Source organism: Pangasianodon hypophthalmus, chromosome 4, assembly GCF_027358585.1.
Source record: "Pangasianodon hypophthalmus isolate fPanHyp1 chromosome 4, fPanHyp1.pri, whole genome shotgun sequence".
In the NCBI taxonomy this organism is placed as follows: domain Eukaryota; kingdom Metazoa; phylum Chordata; class Actinopteri; order Siluriformes; family Pangasiidae; genus Pangasianodon; species Pangasianodon hypophthalmus.
This window is the reverse complement of record NC_069713.1, coordinates 2,967,987-2,988,618: the sequence shown is the minus strand read 5'-3', so window position 1 is coordinate 2,988,618 and position 20,632 is coordinate 2,967,987. Positions and strand designations below refer to the sequence as shown.

The following is a 20,632-nucleotide window of genomic DNA, read 5'->3' as shown; positions in this document are numbered from 1 at the left end:
TAGGGTAAAACTGCAATAAAAACAAAAAAATCAAGTACTTTCACATAGTAATTGGTCGTCATAACTTATCATAATATAAATTTAAAGAGTAACAACTGCTTGAAAACTTACATGGCTCCAGCTTTTGGATGTTCATACACTTTAATAAATTTTACAGTTATTGGATTCTTCTAGTATGTGAAGCAATACACATCTGCTCCAGTTGCACCTGTGTGAAAACATTGATGCATTCATTTATCAATCATGGCTTAGCACTCTGATTAAATGTTTACTAAATGATTAAATACATGAGCTGCTCTAATAGCAGGTACATGTTAAATTTCAAGGCAGTATTGCATTCTGCTTACTGAGTGGTTATAAGCTGTTGATTCATTTTCTATAAAAGCAGCTCAGAAATTAGTGCAGCTGCAAATCACATTTTTTTTAGGTTTTTTAATCCAGTGAGGTGGAGCGTCTGCCATAAAAGTGAATGAGCCGTTAGAGTATCTACACTTTGTAACAGTCAGAAGTAAAGCTGTAACTTTAAGGTTTCTGACATCTTCAGAAATGAAAAGTTTATGCTTTGCTGTTTCTTGGTAACATGACACACTGCCTCTTCTTATTAACTTTAAAAAATCTTTAAAAAAAAATTCTTATTATATAAGTACAAAGTGAAAAGACATTGAGTACATTTGAAGTGGATATATGCACTAGAAGTATATTAACTAAGAAAAACAAAAGTGTCTTAATACTTCTTTCTCCTCACTGTAGACGCTCACTGTTTCCCCACTATATACACTACTAACAAGATACCACTATACATACTCCTTTACTAACACTATACCACTATACATACTCCTATACTAATACTATACCACTATACATACTCCTATACTAACACTATACCACTATACATACTCCTATACTAACTCTATACCACTATACATACTCCTATACTAACACTATACCACTATACATACTCCTATACTAACACTATACCACTATACATACTCCTATACTAACAATATACCACTATAGATACTCCTATACTAACACTATGCCACTGTAGATACTCCTATACTAACACTATACCACTGTACATACTCCTTTACTAACACTGTACCACTATACATACTCCTATACTAACTCTATACCACTATACATACTCCTATACTAACACTATGCCACTGTAGATACTCCTATACTAACAATATACCACTATACCTACTCCTATACTAACAATATACCACTATACCTACTCCTATACTAACTCTATACCACTACAGATATTTCTATACTAACACGATACCACCATTGTAGAAAATACCATATTATACTAAAACTATACAACCACAGACATTCCCCTACAGCTATAGATAATAGAATATAATAAATGACACTATAATGGACACTAATAAAAATACGAAAATGCAAACAGAAACTGTATGCACTGTATGATTAATTCACTTACCTACAATATTTGATGAGGCAGGAGAATGTGTCTTGTCAGACTCTGTTTAAAACAATAAAATATAATATTAATTTTAACAGGTAACTTAACACTTATGCCAACATATATTAAAACTACACAACTGTCTGTACTACTATACTAACACTATACCACTGTAGATACTACACTGCTGTACTTTGGGCTGATTTATACTTCTGTGAGTGTGTATCTGGGACTAGGACAGGACGTCATGCGAGGATGCTTACACGTCTCCATACTTGCATATAACCTGAGTGTGTCGACTAGGGGCTATTGTCACATGAACCACACCAGAATTTAGGGACTTACACAGGAAAGAAGAGCCTAAACAAAAGTTCTGTGTTTCACTGTAGGTATAATAAATAGAAGAAATCACAGACATAACTTGCTGCGAAAAAAATAATAAATACTTGCGTGATTCATTACCAAGTGAATTCCCATTCAGAAAAAAAAAACCATTTATGGAGTGTTTTCACTCGTCTGTATTCAGCAGTATCATTGGCTTTTGTATCGAACCACTTCAATTTAACAAGTTTTTAAAACCAAGATTAATAGCAATCATAGCATGAAGATGCTTTAGATTTTAATTAAATTAAGTTGCCGTGGTTTACGTCACCTATATTGTGTTTTTTCTGGGAATCCATTAGAAGAAAAATTAATAAAAATGGCTACACACAACACAGACACACATTAAAAAATTAATAGTGACAAAATAAATTACCCGGTTCGTCTGTGTAATCCTGTTGAGCTGGATGACTTGTAGCTAAAACAGAAAACAGCAAAACTTTGCTCACAGAGATACCACATGACACTCAACACAGGTTGTGAGGTGGTAACACTATCCACTAAGCTGCTGTGCAGCCTTATTGGTTTATATACCGTATAATATGCAGACCTGCCTACCTTTACCATTTTGCATAGAGTTTATTTAACATCAGAGTTAAATAAAGCAGGCAGCTGAGACAATCGACTTATGAATCTGGAATGATTGAAAGTTGCATGGTTGTCTCGAACTCTCTGATATTAGCTGACCCCCTGGAAGACTCACCCCTATATATATATATATATATATATATATATATATATATATATATATATATATATATATATGATTCATTCATTTACATTCTGTATTGGGTAAGGCAGTAGTAACAGGCTCTAGTTGAAACAATATAAGATCTTATTAATCTTAACAAGTAATTTAGCCCTTATAGCAACATATACCAATACAATACAACTGTCTATACTACTATACTAACACCATGCCACTATAGATACCACATACTAACATATTAAAATTATACTATAAAAGTAATACTACATCACTATATATACTAATATTCCACTATTTATATTATTATAATACTAAAGATACTGTACCATGTATACTAATGTAGGTTCTACCATAATAACACTATACAACTGTAGATTCTACTATGCCACTGCAGGTAAAACTATACTATCCTAACACTCCAGACATTCTTATACAACTATAGATATTAGAGTACAATGAAGTATACTACTATTGATACTAATATAAATACTAATATATAAACAGAAATATTTCATATCTGATTAATTTACTTACGTTCTATATTGGTTGAGGCAGTAGAAACTGGCTCGGTAATAGTAACAGGCTCTGGTTGAAACAATAAAACTCATATTAAACTTAACAGGTAATTTAACCCTTATACCAACATATACTAACACTATAAATACTACTATAGATATTCCTATACAATTATAGATATTAGAGTACAATAAACTATACAACTTTAAATACTAATATAAATAGTAATATGCGAACAGAAATACTGTATATATGATTAATTCTCTTACTGTTTCTACAGGTTGAGGGAGGAGGAACTGGGTTGTCAGGCTCTGATTGAAACAATAAAAGATCATATTAATTTTAACAGTTAATTTAACCCTTATACCAACATATACTAACACTATAAATAGTACTATAGATATTCCTATACAATTATAGATATTAGAGTACAATAAACTATACAACTTCAGATACTAATATCAATAATAATATACAAACAGAAATACTGTATATATGATTAATTATCTTACTGCTTCTACTGGTTGAGGGAGGAGGAACTGGGTTGTCAGGCTCTGATTGAAACAATAAAAGATCATATTAAAATTAACAGGTAATTTAACCCTTATACAAACACATACTAAAACCATACAACTGTCTATACTCCTACACTAACACCTAAAGACAATAGATACTTCTATACCAACACCTTAACATTATAGATACTACAATACTAATATTATACCACTATAGATACTCATATACTAACACTAACAGTATAAATACTACTACACTAACACTACACTAAGACTGTAACACTATAAATACTACCATAGATATTCCTATACAATTATAAATATTAGAGTACAATAAACTGTACTACTTTAGATACTAATATAAATAGTAATATGCGAAAAGAAATACTGTATATATGATTAATTCTCTTACTGTTTCTCCTGGTTGAGGGAGGAGGAACTGGGTTGTCAGGCTCTGATTGAATCAATAAAAGATCATATTAAACTTAACAGGTAATTTAACCTTTATACCAACATATACTAAAACTACACAACTGTCTATACTTCTATACTAGCACCTTAACATTATAGATACTACAATACTATACCACATTAAATTAACAATAACTTTAATTGTCAATCTTATCTATAGTGGTATAGTGACCCATCCTAGACAGAATAATCATTAAAATGATATTCTTTTTTTTTTTTACATCAAATGTTATTGCTTCTTAAATTTTAATTAAAAATATGTGTGTTAAAGAAAGGTGAAGAGCTTAAAAAAATTCAGTGTTACCATGAAACCTCACAGAGGTGACAGCCACGTTTTGGCACATTCATTAATTTTATTTTGGTATTATATAAGAATTTAAAACATTTAAAGTATATACAGTGTTTCATTTATATTTCTTTTTTAATCATTCCTTGGGTGGAAAAATAAAGAATAATTCATTAATTCTGAGATACTTTTCAGCGCCTGTCATCAAATGTCTCGTCCAGGTTCTACTGTTCTGCTGTTAATTTTGTAAGTTAGATGTCATAATATTAGCATAAACAACTTTTATGAGACAAAATAGCGTTATAGTAGAGCAATTGACACACCCTGAAAATACATTAAACACCCGTGTAACCAAGCTTTGACTATTCGTAACTTTTATTTATTTATTTATTTATTTTTTTTAATTCTTGATATAAAAGATGTGACATTGTGAACATTTTAATGTCTTTGAATATTTTCTTTTCCAATGTAAAATGTGCCTTTAAATAAAATAAAACAGAAATAGACATAATATCTCCTTAGAAGTGTCCTTCATGCCCACAGGCCATAGTTTCATTCAGTTAAATAATACTAGAATAATTCAAGCAAAACGTTATTTTAAAATGAGATTTACAGTAACAAGCTTTATTCCACCTGTCCAATTACAGAAAGTGATACATAAAAGGATATTTTTTAAAGGAATATTAATTTTGTTATTTATGGAGAGAGGATTACCCACCTTCAGGTTGGACCCAGCTTCTAAACAGGCGCTCATTAATTTTTTTCATGATGTTCTGCACCCACTCAACGCTGGGATCTGCACAGACATTGCGACCGCTCTTTAGCGTGAAACTACAGAGGAGAGAGAAGATTTAGGTCATTTTTCGGTGATAAAACTGCAGTAAAAAGAGGAAATTAAACACTCCCTATTCTAAACACTCCTATATTCTAATAAATTTTAGACACTATCACATATGCTTCATGGTAATTTAATGTTATATTATAATAAATTTATATGATATTTTATACAACAATAAGGCAATGATTTACATGAAAAAACTATAATTTGCTTATTATTAATTACTAAAACGAAATAAGGGTTTAAAAACTTACATGACTCCGGGTTTTGTACAACGCTGGTCTGTTTCTTTATATCCTGTAATGACTTTTACAGGGATTCGATGTGTCTGGTAACTGAAACAGCATTTATCCGGTCCAACTGCATCTGTGTGAAAACATTTATGCATTTATTTATCAATCGTGGTTTAGCACTCTGATGAAATGTTCACTAAGTAATTTTAAAAATGAAATGCTTTTTTATCTGGTACATTTTAAATACCTAAGTGTTGTTCTAGATTCTGAATTCTGATTGGTCAGAAGGTGTTGATGAATTTTCTATAATAGCACCTCTAACAGTATTGAAGCTGCAAATTACAGGTTTCTTTTTTTTTTTACTTTTTTAATCCAGTTATGTGGAGTGTCCACCATACATGTCCCTGTGAATGAGCTGTTACAGTGCTTTCTAAAGGTCAGAGGTAAAGCTGTAACTTGTCAAGCTTTTTTGTCTTATGAACTTCAAGATAGAAAAAAGAGAGATTGGTCAATGAACAACTGTTTTAGCTGCTATGACATTGTTTTGCAGATGTTCAACAACAATTAACGTGGTTTAAAAGAGGGACGTTTGTTCGTTAATAAATAAAAAATTGCAATCATTAGCACATTGCTGTGGTATAAGAGAAATGAAACACCTGGGGATGCACTGTCTTAGGAAAATAATCAACTTTGGGGTTGTAAACAGTAACTCTGCTTTATCACACCACCCCATCACTCAGTGTTTTACTGTAACAGCAACACACACTGTTTCTTAATGTTGGTTATTTTCAACAACCTCTTTATCTTTTCAGCAACATTATAAACCAAAATAATATTACTTACAGAAAACTATGTAAAAACGTTAAAAAGTGAACTTTATCTTACTCTGGGCAGTTGTGAAGAACTGAAGGTAGAAGAGAACCAGCAGAACCAGCAGGAGAGAACGAGAGGACATGGTGTTGATGGTGATGATGATGATGGTGATGGTGATGTGAACACAATCGTATTAATGCAGGTATCACCTCAGCACTCAACTTATGAGAGGAATGGGAGAGTGTGGTTTGGGTCAAGGGGGCACAAAATGTTCCACTTTGACAAAGAGAGAAAAAAACCTCTTCCACAGGAAATCAGCTGTGGTTTTCAGTTAAACTGAGACAGACACGAGCAGCGTTTAACACTTCACAGCCAAACTTATAACTCACTTTTCATACAATAAAATAAATATAAACAAGTGCAGTTTTATTGGAGTAAAACAGTAAATCTGTAGAGTCCAAACTCAGAACTTATGTTAAACAGCACAGCACAATAGAGAAACAGAGTGTCCAACGCAACACAGTCTCTAAGTTGGGAACACTGACAGAATAAGGAATAAATAAAAATATTGCTAACAAAGTACCATTCAAGTAAAAATTCTAAAGGACCAGGTACATAAGATTTCTTGTTTACAAAGGTTGAGATACAAGATTATCATGGCTGAATGTTAGTTTATGGCTATAAGACGACTCAAAGTGGTTATGTTTTGTTTTGTAGTGAGGCATCATGTTGCTGCTTTTGACGGATGAGGTACTTCTTCAGAACTTGATGTACACTTTTCTGTTCAAATGCCTATAATCATTCTGTTTTCATAAAATTTACATAACAGAGATAATAAATAACTCTAATTAAATGTGCCTAATTATTATTATGGCCTGTACTTTACACCTCGGAATGCCTTTGTAGTGTGAAGGGCTAAAGAACAATATTCTCTTTTATTTACATCTTTAAAAGTGGTTTTAAAAAAGACAGAATAAAAATTAAAATGTTATTTAAGTTAGTAAACGGAAAACTATTTACATGAATAAGACTGAACATCTGAGAGAGAAAGAGTGCAGGGCACCGTGTGAGAACAGTGACCACAGTACAAAAAGTGCTGTTTGTGGTCAACAGAAACTTGTGTGTGTGTGTGTGTGTGTGTGTGTGTGTGTGTGTGTGTGTGTGTTGGGGGGGTGGAGGGGGGTAAAGTGTTAATGTGATGGAGATAGAGATTAGCATGCTATGTAGCACACACATCACGCACAGCTGCATTAAATAAGTCTGTTTTTTAGATGAACAGGGTGATAGTGTGGAGCCTGAAGGTTAAGAAAGACACCAGCTGAGATTCAAGTAAAATTTGAAAAGGTCTAGTTATATAAAATTCCTTGTTTACAAAGTGTCAGATAAGCAACTAGCATGGCTGAATGTTAGTTTATGGCTATAAGACAATTTAAAGTGGTTATGTTTTGTATCATAATAATGTGTCACGTTGCTGCTTTTGACTCTGAACAGATGAGGAACCTCTTCAGAACTTGATGTATACTTTTCTGTATAAACATTTTGTTTTCACTGACGACTTTTTGAACAAACCATGTCATCATTTCATGAATCACACAAGAGAAGATAATTAAATGAAAAATCTATAGACGTCTGTAAAAAACTCTTCCCTGTCATGTATTTCCCCCTCGCACTGAGCACTGTGAGCAGAGGCGCTCAGCGCACATAAGCAGCCCGCAGCACTAAGGCACACTACTCCTAACTGTCATGTTTTTTATGTTGCCACACGTTCTTTTTTTTTGGTCCACATCCTGACGGTCAAACCCCCTCGGCTACTATACAGAAAGGAGGACTGGAGATGAAATGAAAGCAAAGTCCACAGCAAAACTCCCTCCAGAGGTCAACGAGGCGGATTCCCTTGCCAAGCTCCCTCCAGATGCCAGTGAAGCGGGCTGCCTTGCCGAGCTCCATCCAGAGGCTAGTGTGGTGGCTTCCCCTGCCAAGCTCCTTCCAGAGGCCAGTGAGGTGGCCTCCCCTGCTGAGCCCCAGCGTGAGGCTGATGACGGGGTCTCCCCTGGGAAGCTCACTCCAGTGACCGATGATGCAGCCTCCCATGACCTGCTCACGCCACAGATTTCTTGTTTACAAAGGATGGAATATAAGATTTCCGTTGCTGAATGTTAGTTTATCGCTATAAGTCAACTCAAAGTGGTTATATTTTGTTTTGTAGTGAGGCATCATGTTGCTGCTTTTGACGGATGAGGTACTTCTTCAGAACTTGACGGTACACTTTTCTGTTCAAATGCCTATAAACATTCTGTTTTCATAAAATTTACATAACAGAGATAATAAATAACTCTAATTAAATGTGCCTAATTATTATTATGACCTGTACTTCTTTACGCCTCAGAATGCCTTTCTAGTGTGAAGTTCTAAAGAACAATATTCTCTTTCATTTGCATCTTTAAAAGTAGTTTAAAAATTAAAATGTTATTTAAGTTAGTAAACAGAAAACTATTTACATGAATAAGACTGAACATCTGAGAGAGAAAGAGTGCAGGGCACTTTGTGAGAACAGTGACCGCAGTACAAAAAGTACAGAAACTAGTGTGTGGAGGGGGGTAAAATGTTAACATGAAGGAGATAGAGATTAGCACGCTATGTACATCACGCACAGCTGCATTAAATGAGTCTGTTTTTTAGATGAACAGGGTGATAGTGTGGAGCCTGAAGGTTAAGAAAGACACCAGCTTGAGATTCAAGTAAAATTTGTAAAGGTCCAGTTATATAAAATTCCTTGTTTACAAAGTGTCAGATAAGCAACTAGCATGGCTATGTTATGTTTGTATCGTAATGTGTCACGTTGCTGCTTTTGACTCTGAACAGATGAGGAACCTCCTCAGAACTTGATGTACACTTTTCTGGACAAACGTCTATAAACATTTTGTTTTCACTGATGACTTTTTGAACAAAACATTTCATCACTTCATGAATCACACAAGAGAAGATAATGAATTGAAAAATCTATAGACATCTGTAAAAACTCTTCTCTGTCATGTATTTCCCCCTCGCACCGAGCACTGTGAGCAGAGGCGCTCAGTGCACATAAGCAGCCCGCAGCACTAAGGCACACTTCTCCTAACTGTCATGTTTGTTTATGTTGCCACACATTCTTTTTTTTGGTCCACGTCCTGATGGCCAAACCCCCTCAGCTACTATACAGAAAGGAGGACTGGAGATGAAATGGAAGCAAAGTCCACAGCAAAACTCCCTCCAGATGCCAGTGAGGTGGCCTCCTCTGCTGAGCCCCAGCCTGAGGCTGATGACGGGGTCTCCCCTGACGAGCTCACTCCAGTGTCCGATGATACAGCCTCCCATGACCTGCTCACGCCACAGATTTCTTGTTTACAAAGGTTGGGGTACAAGATTATCATGGCTGAATGTTAGTTTATGGCTACAAGACATTTTATTTGCATCTTTATAAGTAGTTTTAAAAAAGACAGAATAAAAATTAAAATGTTATTTAAGTTAGTAAACGGAAAACTATTTACATGAATAAGACTGAACATCTGAGAGAGAAAGAGTGCAGGGCACCGTGTGAGAACAGTGACCGCAGTACAAAAAGTGCTGTTTGTGGTCAACAGAAACTAGTGCGTGTGTGTGTGTTGTGGGTGGTGGGGGGTAAAGTGTTAACACGAAGGAGATAGAGATTAGCACGCTATGTACATCACACACAGCTGCATTAAATGAGTCTGTTTTTTTAGATGAACAAGGTGACAGTGTAAAGCCTGAAGGTTAAGAAAGACACCAGCTTGAGAATCAAGTAAAATTTGTAAAGGTCCAGTTATATAAAATTCCTTGTTTACAAAGCGTCAGATAAGCAACTAGCATGGATGAATGTTAGTTTATAGCTATAAGACAATTCAAAGTGGTTATGTTTTGTATCGTAATAACATGTGACGTTGCTGCTTTTGACTCTGAGCAGATGAGGAACCTCTTCAGAACTTGATGTACACTTTTCTGTACAAAAGTCTATAAACATTTTGTTTTCACTGACGACTTTTTGAACAAACCATGTCATCACTAGAGAAGATAATGAAATGAAAAATCTGTAAACACTCATCCCTGTCATGTATTTCCCCCTCGCACCGAGCACTGTGAGCAGAGGCGCTCAGCGCACATAAGCAGCCCGCAGCACTAAGGCACACTTCTCCTAATTGTCATGTTTGTTTATGTTGCCACATGTGCTGTTTTTTTTGGTCCACGTCGTTGGTTGTTTCTGTCATGTGTCTTGATTACTTGCACCTGCTATCAGTTTGCCCTTTAATTAGTTTGTGTATATAAACCCTTGTGTTTCTCTGTCCTGTGGGAAGTATTGTTCAGTATTTACCCACCTGTCTTCACTAAGCCTTTTGTTTCCATGCTCGCTACTTTGTTTTCATGACTTCTGCTCACTCCTGATTTTCATGTTCTGCCTTAGCCTTGTAGCCTCTGTTTGTTCCTCGCCTGAACCTAGCCTGTTTGTTGACCTCGATTTTGGCCGAGGTTACTGGATTTCTCTGCTTGCCTCTCATTAAAGATATAACACTTTTGCATCGTCTCACCTCTCCTTACATGACAGAATACTTCACCGATAACATGCATGTAGCAAGCGAGAAGAGCGTTATGTTGGGATGACGATGCCAACATTCGACACTGTGAAGTTCCCCCAGAGGATTCACCTGGACACCCCAGCTCCCTTTGATGGCACAGAATGCCCTCCGGAAAGCTTCTTGCTAAAGTGCCAATTTTGTTTTGAGAGCTTGTTGGACCCCAAGCCTGAAGAGAAGGGGCTTAGGTTCTTGTTGTCCTGGCTCACCGGCCAAGCCCGCCAGTGGGAGGAGCTCCTGGTTGCCACGGGAAACATAGGCCTAGGAAGGGTAGCCAAATTTTTATGTCTCCTGAGAGTGGTGTATGGGTGGGCCAAGTTTAACCCTGACCTTGAAAAATTTTTGAGGATGGCCAGCCTGACGGCCAAACCCCCTCGGCTACTATACAGAAAGGCGGACTGGAGATGAAATGGAAGCAAAGGGGGGATCTTAATTTGTTTTTCTGATTAGCAAAGGGGGCTTGACTCAAAAAAAAAACCCTGACCACTACATGTGTGATTGTGTGTGTGTGTGTGTGTGTGTGTGTGACTCCTTTCATAAATGTTAAATAAATATCTCCTTACAAAACCTTCACCATATCAGTGATTACACATGCTTACTCAGCTTTGTGTTTTAGGATTTGCCCACAAGACAGCAATAGTGAAGCACCACAGCAAATTCATTCTTCTATTTCTTTAACTAACTAATTTTTCTTTCTATTTATTTCTTATAATAATTTTGTCTATCTATTTGTATATTTCTGTATCTATGAGTCTACATAAATACACAGAAATGTTGAGGATGTGAACTTCTGCATTAAACTTCTGAACATCTGATTTATTGACAGTCTTTTACTGTATTTAGTGACTGATTACACAATTCAAGCCACTCATAAGGGAGAAAGAGTTAAAAAAAAAAGGAAGAAGGGGGAAAAAAATAAAGTATTATTGGTAACATTATAATTCGAGATTAGAAAATACTAAGAAAAACAGAGAAAAGAGAAAAATATTATACACTTCTGCATGAAGACAACAACAAATCAAACACAATTTTGCAGCAAAACAGGAACCCAAACATGGGAGAAAAAAATCCAAAGGATGAAACAAACCGTCTCTAGGTTACGCATGTAACAACAGCTAGGGCAAGAGGACAGAAGAGCCGGGAGTGGCTCGCATATCGAGGCCATAGAACCTAGCGAACGTCAGGGGCGTGGACCAACCCGCAGCATTGCAGATGTTCTGCATGGATACACCTGCCAAAAAGGCCTTGGAGGCCGCCACGCTTCTGGTAGAGTGAGCCTTGACCCCCAAGGGCGAGGGGAGATCAGAGGACTCATAGGCCAGACAGATGGCATCCACGATCCACCGACTGAGGGTCTGTCTAGTAGCAGGAAGACCCCTCTTAGGGGGACCAAAACACACAAACAATTGGTCCATCCTTCTCCACAGGGCAGCTCTGTGGATGTATGTGTTCAGTGCTCGCACTGGACACATACAGTTAAGCCTCCGCTGGTCGGGCTCCCAAAAGGGAGGAGGACAGAAGGCCTGGAGTACGACCGGCCATGGTGTAGAGGAGGGAATTTTAGGTACATAACCTACTCGAGGATAGAGAAACGCTTTGGCCAGACCGGGAGCAAAGTCTAAATAAGAGGGGGCCACCGAGAGGGCCTGTAGATCCCCAAATCTCTTAAGAGAGGAAATTGCCAGAAGAAAGGCAGTCTTTATAGCGAGAAGACGATCAGAAATCCCCTCTATAGGCTCAAAAGGGGGTTTACAGAGAGCCTCTAACACCACAGCCAGGTCCCACGGAGGGACACGAGATCGCACCGGAGGCCTGAGCCTCAGCGCACCGCGGAGGAAACGTGTATCCAGGGGGTGTCTGCCCACAGACTGACCACCGTGAGGGGCGTGGTAGGCTGCAATGGCCGCCACGTACACCTTGAAGGTAGAGTGGGTCAACCCTGCGGACAAACGGGCCTGCAGGAACTCCAGCACTGTACCAACTGGGGAGTTAACTGGGTCGAGCCGGCGGTCTCCGCACCAGGAAGTGAAAAATTTCCACCTCAAGGCGTACAGTTTCCTCGTTGAGGGAGTTCTGGATTGGAGAATGGTCTCAACAACCTCGGCTGAGAGACCGGAAGCTACGAGTTGTGCCCCCTCAGAGGCCACACTCACAGCTTCCACAACTCCGGGCGGGGGTGGAAGATGGCGCCCCCCACCTGTGAGAGGAGATCCCTCCTGACGGGAATCTCCCATGGAGAGCCGTCGAGAAGGGAAATCAGGTCCGAGAACCACACTCCAGAACGGGGCTACTAGCAACAGATGGACCCCATCCCGGCGCACCCTCTCCAGAAAAAAGGCAGAAAAGGCATACAAACGCAGCCTCGGCCAAGTCTGTACCATAGCATCCAGTCCGAGAGGAGCTGGATGAGTCAGAGAGAACCAGAGGGTACAGTGCGATGTCTCCTGAGTCAAACAAATCCACCTGAGCCTGGCCAAATACTCTCCATATCTGCTTCACCACATCGGGGTGGAGCCTCCATTCCCCGGGCTTCAGACCCTGCCTCGACAGGGCGTCTGCTCCCATATTGAGATGTCCAGGGATGTAAACTACTCTTAGCAAGAGGAGTTTCCCCTGGGACCACACAAGGATCTGGTGCGCCAGCCTGTAAAGGGGGCGCGAACGCAGACCTCCCTGGTGGTTGATGTAAGAGACCACTGCTGTGTTGTCGGTGCGCACCAACACATGGCGATCTCCTAGGTCTGGGAGAAAGTGTTTCAATGCTAGAAACACAGCCAGCATCTCCAGGCAGTTGATATGCCAGGTGAGATAGCGGCCGCTCCACAGACTCATGACCGCTCCCCATCCGGTGAGAGATGCGTCCGTCGCTAGCGTTACGCGGCAACAAGAAGCTCCAAGCACCAGGCCCTGGGACAAGAACCAAGGTTTCCTCCACATGTCTAAGGCACGTAGGCACCGCCGCGTAACCTTGATCATGCGGAGCGGGCTTCCCCTCAGGGAGAACCCCTTGGTCTTGAGCCACCACTGTAGGGGTCTCATGTACAGCAGGCCAAAAGGTATCACGTTGGACGCAGCTGCCATCAGACCCAGCAGTTTCTGGAACCACTTCACAGTGAGTGTCCAGCCTTCTCTTACTCTCGCGACTGCTGTGAGGATTGACTCGATCCGAGCAGGAGACAGATGTACCTGCATCGAGGTCGAATCCCACACCACGCCCAGATAAGTGGATCTCTGTACTGGAGAAAACACACTTTTCTCAGCGTTTAGTTTTAACCCCAGCTCTTTCATGTGGGCGAGAACGATATCTGGATGCCGAACTGCCGCCTGCTCCGATTGAGCTAATATCAACCAATCGTCGATATAATTCAGTATGCGGATGCCCTGGAGTCGCAGAGGAGCCAGAGCAGCATCCACACACTTCGTGAAAGTGTGGGGTGAGAGTGCCAGGCCGAACGGAAGAACCCGATATTGGTAAGCTTCGCCCCCGAAAGCAAACCTCAGGAACTTCCTGTGTTGGGGAAGGATGGAGATATGGAAGTATGCGTCTTTTAGATTGATCGTGACAAACCAGTCCTCGGAGCTGATCTGAGACACCACCTGTTTGATCATGAGCATCTTGAACTTCAGTCGCATTAATGAGCGGTTCAAATGATGCAGATCCAAAATGGGACGCAGCCCTCCACCCTTCTTTGGAACAATAAAGTACCGGCTGCAGAACCCGGACTCTCTGTCATGAGGAGGGACCACCTCGAAGGCCTCCTTCCTCAGGAGAGTGTTCACTTCCTGTTCCATTACCAGAGCCTGCCCGGGACCCACCAAAGTGGGAAGAATCCCGCAAAAACGAGGCGGTGGAGAACCGAATGGATTCAGTAGCCTCTCTCTACAGTATGCAGGACCCATTGAGACACATTCGGCAGAAGTTTCCACGCTGCCATATAGTCTACTAAGGGAATCAGTCTCTCGAGACTGACCTCTGGTGTAACGAGAGCGGCTAGCTCGGTGCCCTGAAGTGGCGGACCAGCAGAGGACGGCCGAACTAGCTGCTCTGGAGAGCTCCGAAGAGGTAGCGAGCCTCCCAGTACCGCTACGTTCCCGGGCGGAGACTTAGAGGAGCGCTCACAGGAGACCGCTGCACCCTGAAGCACCATGGGTGGCAGGGTTGGCAGGTCGATCTCCCGAGGGCACTGAGGAGAGACGGGCACCGTATGATGAGGCGTATACAAAAGTCCTGGGCCACAAGCATCATGACCTCTTGGCCAAGGTCCTCTTAGACAAAAGAACGGTCCGCAGATCCGGCTTTGCCTTAGAAGACCCCGGCCCAGAGCTCTGTTTTTGCGCCTCCTGGTATGAGGAGCTGGCACACGGAGGGGGCTGCTCCCACCCAGCAGCCCCAAGAGCTAGAGAGCGGCGAGGGAGAAACCGCTGGAACGCCACCGCTTGTGTACGAGCCTCCTGGTACCTGTCGACGACGGAACTGACGGTGTCGCCGAACAGGCCAGAAGGCGCAAGCGGGGCATCCATGAGGAAGACCCTGTCCTTCTCTTTCATATCGGACAGGGTCAACTACAGATGTCTCTCCGCCGCCACCAGTGCTGCCATGGACCTGCCAATAGCGCGGGCGGTCTCTTTGGTGGCGCGGAGAGACAGATCGGCGGCTCATCTGAGCTGAGTAACATGCTCAGATGTAATCTCCACATCCTCGTCTAGCTCTTTTAGCAGATCAGCCTGGTAAGCCTGCAAAACTGCCATGGTGTGCAAGCCTGACCTGCTGCCGTGTACCCTTTGCCCACCAGCGCTGAGGTGGTCCGCAGCGGCTTGGAGGGCAATGCCGGAGCCTTCAGAGACGATGCCTCGCGAGGGGACAGACAGCTCTCAAGCATCCGTTCAACCTGGGGCATAGCCCTGTAACCATGATCATCCAGCCCCGCCACATTGGCATAATAACTTGAGGCGGGACTGAATATACGGGCCAAAAAAGGCATCCCCCAGGTTGGGGAAGAAAGGCAGGCTCCGGCGTAGAGGTGGCGGCTTACTCCGCAGAAAACATTCATCAACCTTACTTTTCTGCGGTTCAGCCCGTTTCTCGGTGAGGCAGTCAATATTTAGCTTGGCCACAGCACGAGAAACCACCTCCAACAGCTCCTCATACTGGGGAGATTGAGGGGGCAAATCATCATCGGCGCCCGAGGGGGAAGAAACCGCAAAGTGGGCTTCCGATCCCAGAGATCGGGCAGTGGATCTGGTGGGTGAGGAAGGAGAAAGGGACTTGCCCGTCTCCATTCCCTCCACCAAATCCATTTGTGAACCCCATGAGTGTAACCGCCGCTCCGCCTCGGCAGAAGCGGGGCCAGCACCATGAGGAACGTGGGTGAAGGCTTCCTCCTCAAAGAGAGCCCTCTGGGAGCGAAGTGCACACAGCGGCAAACGCTCGCAGTGCGAGCAGCCGGCTCCCTCGGGAGCCAACTCTGCGTGCTCCGCTCCCAAGCAGACAACGCACAGGCTGTGTGTATCCCCACCCATAATATAGCGCGGGCAGGGAGGAACACACAGCCTAAAACGCTGCCCGCTCTCGCCCACATGTTTTGTCTTTTTTTTCGCTTTTGACATAATGCTTAGACAGACAATAAAAAATCACACTGACACACACAGAGCGCTTGCTGAATGACAGAAAGCTGCCGCTATATCCACGCTGCCGCTGTACCACGCTGCCGCTGTATCACGCTGAAGGCATTCCCATAGCGTTTCGACGCAGCTCGAGTTCCTGAAGGGGAAACACTGATTAGCCATATATGTATATATTAATGCTGGGATCAAAGATGTAACAAACATTTAAAAGTGTCTGAATACAACCAACATTGTTTTCTTTTAAAATGGGAAAATGTAATTTAAAAAAGCCCTGACATTTAAGATGCAATTTATACAGAAAAAATAAATTAATTCTTGTCCACAGTCTATAGAATAAATCAGTTAAACAATGCTAGGCTCAGTTTATGTTTAAATATGAGTTATAGTAAAAAGCTCTATTCCTTCTGTCCGGCTATATAAAAAGTGCATTTGTAAAATACAGACGCTGATCAATTTTTTTCATATTGTTCTGCACCCACTTGTCGTCGGGGTCTGCACACACCTTACGGCCGCTCTTTAGGGTAAAACTGCAGAGAGAGAAGATTTACATCAGTGTATAACTGCAATAAAGTCAGAAAATCAAACACTCTCACACGTCCCAAACCTCCACGATAATTTAAAATTAGATTATATTACATATAACCATAAAGCAACAACAGACATTGGAAAAACTTTTTTATTGATTGGTTTCATATATATAAAGAAAATAAAAGAGGGGGTGAAAGCTTACATGACATGGTTTGTACACTGACGGTCTGTTTCTTTATACTCTGTAATGACCCTTACAGGGATTCGATGTGTCTGGTAACTGAAACAGCATTAATCTGGCCCAGATTTATTGGATCTGTGTGAAAACACTTATGCATTTAGTTCTGTGATTAAATATTCAGTAATAAGATATTAGACACTTTTATTATGAGATGACAGTTGTTGTATTGTGAATTCTGGATTGCGATTGGCCAGAAGATGTTGATTAATTTTCTATAACAGCAGCTCTGACAGTAGTGCAGGTTTATATTAATGCATTGTTCTGATACGTTATCATTTCTATAGTAACAGCTCATTCACAGGGACTTGCACAGTGGACACTCCACGGAAACAGATTAGAAAATGTGTGTAATCGTTGATATGGTGAAGATTTCTCTAAGATGTTCATTTAACATTTATGTGTCCAGTGTCAACACTTTGGTTTTAAAATGTAAGTTTTTCAACATCTTCAGGACAGAGGAGTTTACACTTTTCTCTGTAACATGACAATGGCAGTGTTTTTTTGTCTTGTTAACTTGAAGATTGAGAATAAAAGAGAAGCTGGTGAGGGAACAACTGTTTATGGCTGCTATAACATGAGTGAGAACAGGAACTAACTCTTTTCACCAACATTAAATGTAACTATAAATGGACAAAACGTATGAAAGGTCATTCTTTAATAAATAAAAGTTAACAACTGCTGTGGTATAAGAAGAATAAAACACTTGGGGATGTGCTGTTATAGGAAAATAATCAACTTCAGGCTGATATCAGTAACTCTGCTTCATCACTCCACCCTTTTACTCAGTATTTTACTGTAACCGTGTGACACATATGCAGTAGTTTATTAACGCTGGTTATTTTCTGCAACCTTGTCATCATTTTAGGAATTTCAGCATCATTATAAACAAGGGGAGTTTAGTGATACTACTATTACTTCTACTACTACTACTACTAATAATAATAATAATAATAATAACAATGAAAATGATAAGGACAAAAAATGAGTTAAATATTGAAAAGGTGAACTTTATCTTACTGTTGGTCATCGTGAAGGACTGAAGGCAGGCGAGAACCAGCAGAAGCAGCAGGAGAGAACGAGAGGATATGACTGTTTAATTCACAGTTTTATTCACAGCTCAATTCACACCTCGTGCTCTCTGTTTATAAGCAGTTTCACTAACACTGTTCTGCGTGCTCAGATAGGGCACTCTTGAATAACGATATTGTTTAAACACCACAGGTGTGGGTATAGGAAGGGGAATTATCGCTATGATTTAAAATGATTAGTCATTATTTTTAGGGTTTTTTTGTGCAGCTTTTCTTTATTTTGCTTGGGATTGGGGGGCGATTGACCCAATGTCCCCGCACTGACAGCGTCTGTGTGAATTGAACCTGCCCAAACTTCTGTTTTAAACAGTAAGCTGTGTTAAGAAGTTTATTTTATTTACATATAACATATCTGAAATTCCATGTGATGTTACTGTGTGTAGTTGTTCTTCTGTGTAATCCTGTGGAACTGGACTCTTTGTAGCTAAATAAGAGAAGAGTTTTTTCTACCTTGCACTGCTGAGGAATCCATGTGTTCAGGTGTATCCATGTTTAAACAAAAATGGCTCACAAATTCATCTGAAATAATAAATTCAGGGTATGTGGTTTACTAGGAAAATAGGGAAGTGGTTTGTGTTTAACTTACCGTTGCCTGTTGTGTGGGAATGAAAGTAGGTGATCACCAGTAGAACCAGCAGAACTGAATGAGTATTGGAGAACATAGCTGATGATGATGGTGGTGGAAAATCACTGAGTAAATAAAAATAGGAGGGCTGTTGAGCATACTAATCATCAGCAGTGCTGAAACTGTTCAAAAAAAGTTTCACAGGAAACCCATATGTGGCTTTTACCCAAAACCAAGCATGCACAGCCCTCAGGCACTGGTGCAGAGCATAAGTTATAGCAGAAAAGGCTGTGCACCATCATAGGGACAGCAAAGAATTCCCACACACTTACTAACGCTAACCATAGTTATTAGCTATGCATAGCTTGTAAACCGAAGGTCATGGGTTCAAGTCTCAGGTCTGGCAGGGAACCCCCAACTGCTCCCCAGGCACTGCAGCACAAAAAAGGCTGCCCACTGAACAGAAATGTTGAGGATGTCTCATGATACAGTGATTATTTATTGACTTTAATTCTTCTACTATTTTTACAAGATATATAACTGCAGTGTTTTACTCTTTTAATTTTTATTTTTATATATTAAAAATTCAAAAGAGTAAAAGACACTAAAAAGGTGTGATATGAACATTTGAATGTCTTTAAATGCAATCAACATTGTTTTCTTTTAAAATGTGAAAATGTGACTTTTTAAACAGAAAGCTATAATACGTAATTTAAAATGTCCTTTACTATGTGTAAAAGATAAAAATGCCTAATAGTCAAATAAAAGCTTTATTCCTCCAGTCCAAATACAGGAATCTCTACATAAAAAGTTATACATGATTATTGTGCAAAAAATTATTTTAAACGCAATGAATATTTCTTTTATTACTGGTGAGAGGATTTAACCACTTGGTTGAGGTTGTGTCAGGCTTGCTTTTGCTGATCAAATTTTTTCATGGCATCCTGCATCCACTCATCACCAGGGTTTGCACACCCATGTTTACCGCTCTTTACAGTAAAACCGAAGATGAACACAAAACACAAACACAACATCTTACACTCTCACACATCCCAAACCTCCAACATTATCGAAACTTTTATTATAATAAATTTCAAATACTATCAAGACAATTTAAAGTTATATTCTATTAAATTAATATAATATTTTAATATATTAATATAGTGATGGATAGGGAAAACAACCTATGGAAGCGAGGGCGTGGTTGAGAGCTGGTTTGTGAATGGAAGGCGGAGCCAGAGAAAGTAAGTGGTAAGGAATACCTGTGTGAACGAATGTTCTGTGTTTCAGCGAGCAGCGGCACGGATGAAAAGGGTAGAGATGAGCGCCTCTGGAGAGCGAGAGCTGAGCAGTGCACAGCCACGTGTGTGTGTGCACTGATGTAGATTAAAATACAACCACTTAAAACAAGCAAAAAGTAATGGCCGATAAAGAGCCTTTTTTAAGTTGTCCCAAGCCTGCCTCCCATTTTCTCATTTACCTCCGAACCTAGGAGAAGTGTCACACTGGTGCCAAAACCCAGGAGTGAGGAAGATCTGCCGTCATGTAGTCCTCGCCACTAGCAGAGATAGTAATGTCCCTCGCTGGCCTCCAACAGACTCAACATCAGCCGGCAAGTACTCCAGCAGTTGCCCCAGAAGCCACAGTGGCTATGCCCCACATAACGCTGTCCAAAACAGGACCACAGGATGACCTGGAAGCCTTTGTGGACTTTTCGAGCAAGCCAAGTAAGCATGGGGCCAGTCTGACTCACAGAGGGCAGTCTG

At 40.4% G+C, this 20,632-nt stretch overlaps 1 protein-coding gene and 1 long non-coding RNA gene across 2 annotated transcripts; both read right to left on the bottom strand.

The window, feature by feature from the left end:
* On the bottom strand, nt 1–3,351 carry LOC128318071 (uncharacterized). Its single transcript, XR_008301548.1, has 5 exons — nt 3,308–3,351; nt 3,057–3,107; nt 2,190–2,231; nt 1,451–1,492; nt 1–208 (listed from the first exon to the last, which is right to left on the bottom strand). It is a non-coding gene; the product is annotated as an uncharacterized LOC128318071 (long non-coding RNA).
* Nucleotides 3,352–5,020: 1,669 nt separating this feature from the next.
* LOC128318107 (C-C motif chemokine 3-like) lies at nt 5,021–6,424 on the bottom strand. Its single transcript, XM_053233235.1, has 3 exons — nt 6,267–6,424; nt 5,403–5,514; nt 5,021–5,141 (listed from the first exon to the last, which is right to left on the bottom strand). Exons 1-3 carry the CDS (start codon nt 6,334–6,336, stop codon nt 5,021–5,023), a joined length of 303 nt encoding a protein of 100 aa, XP_053089210.1. The 5' UTR covers nt 6,337–6,424.
* Between the last annotated feature and the right edge of the window lie 14,208 nt (nt 6,425–20,632).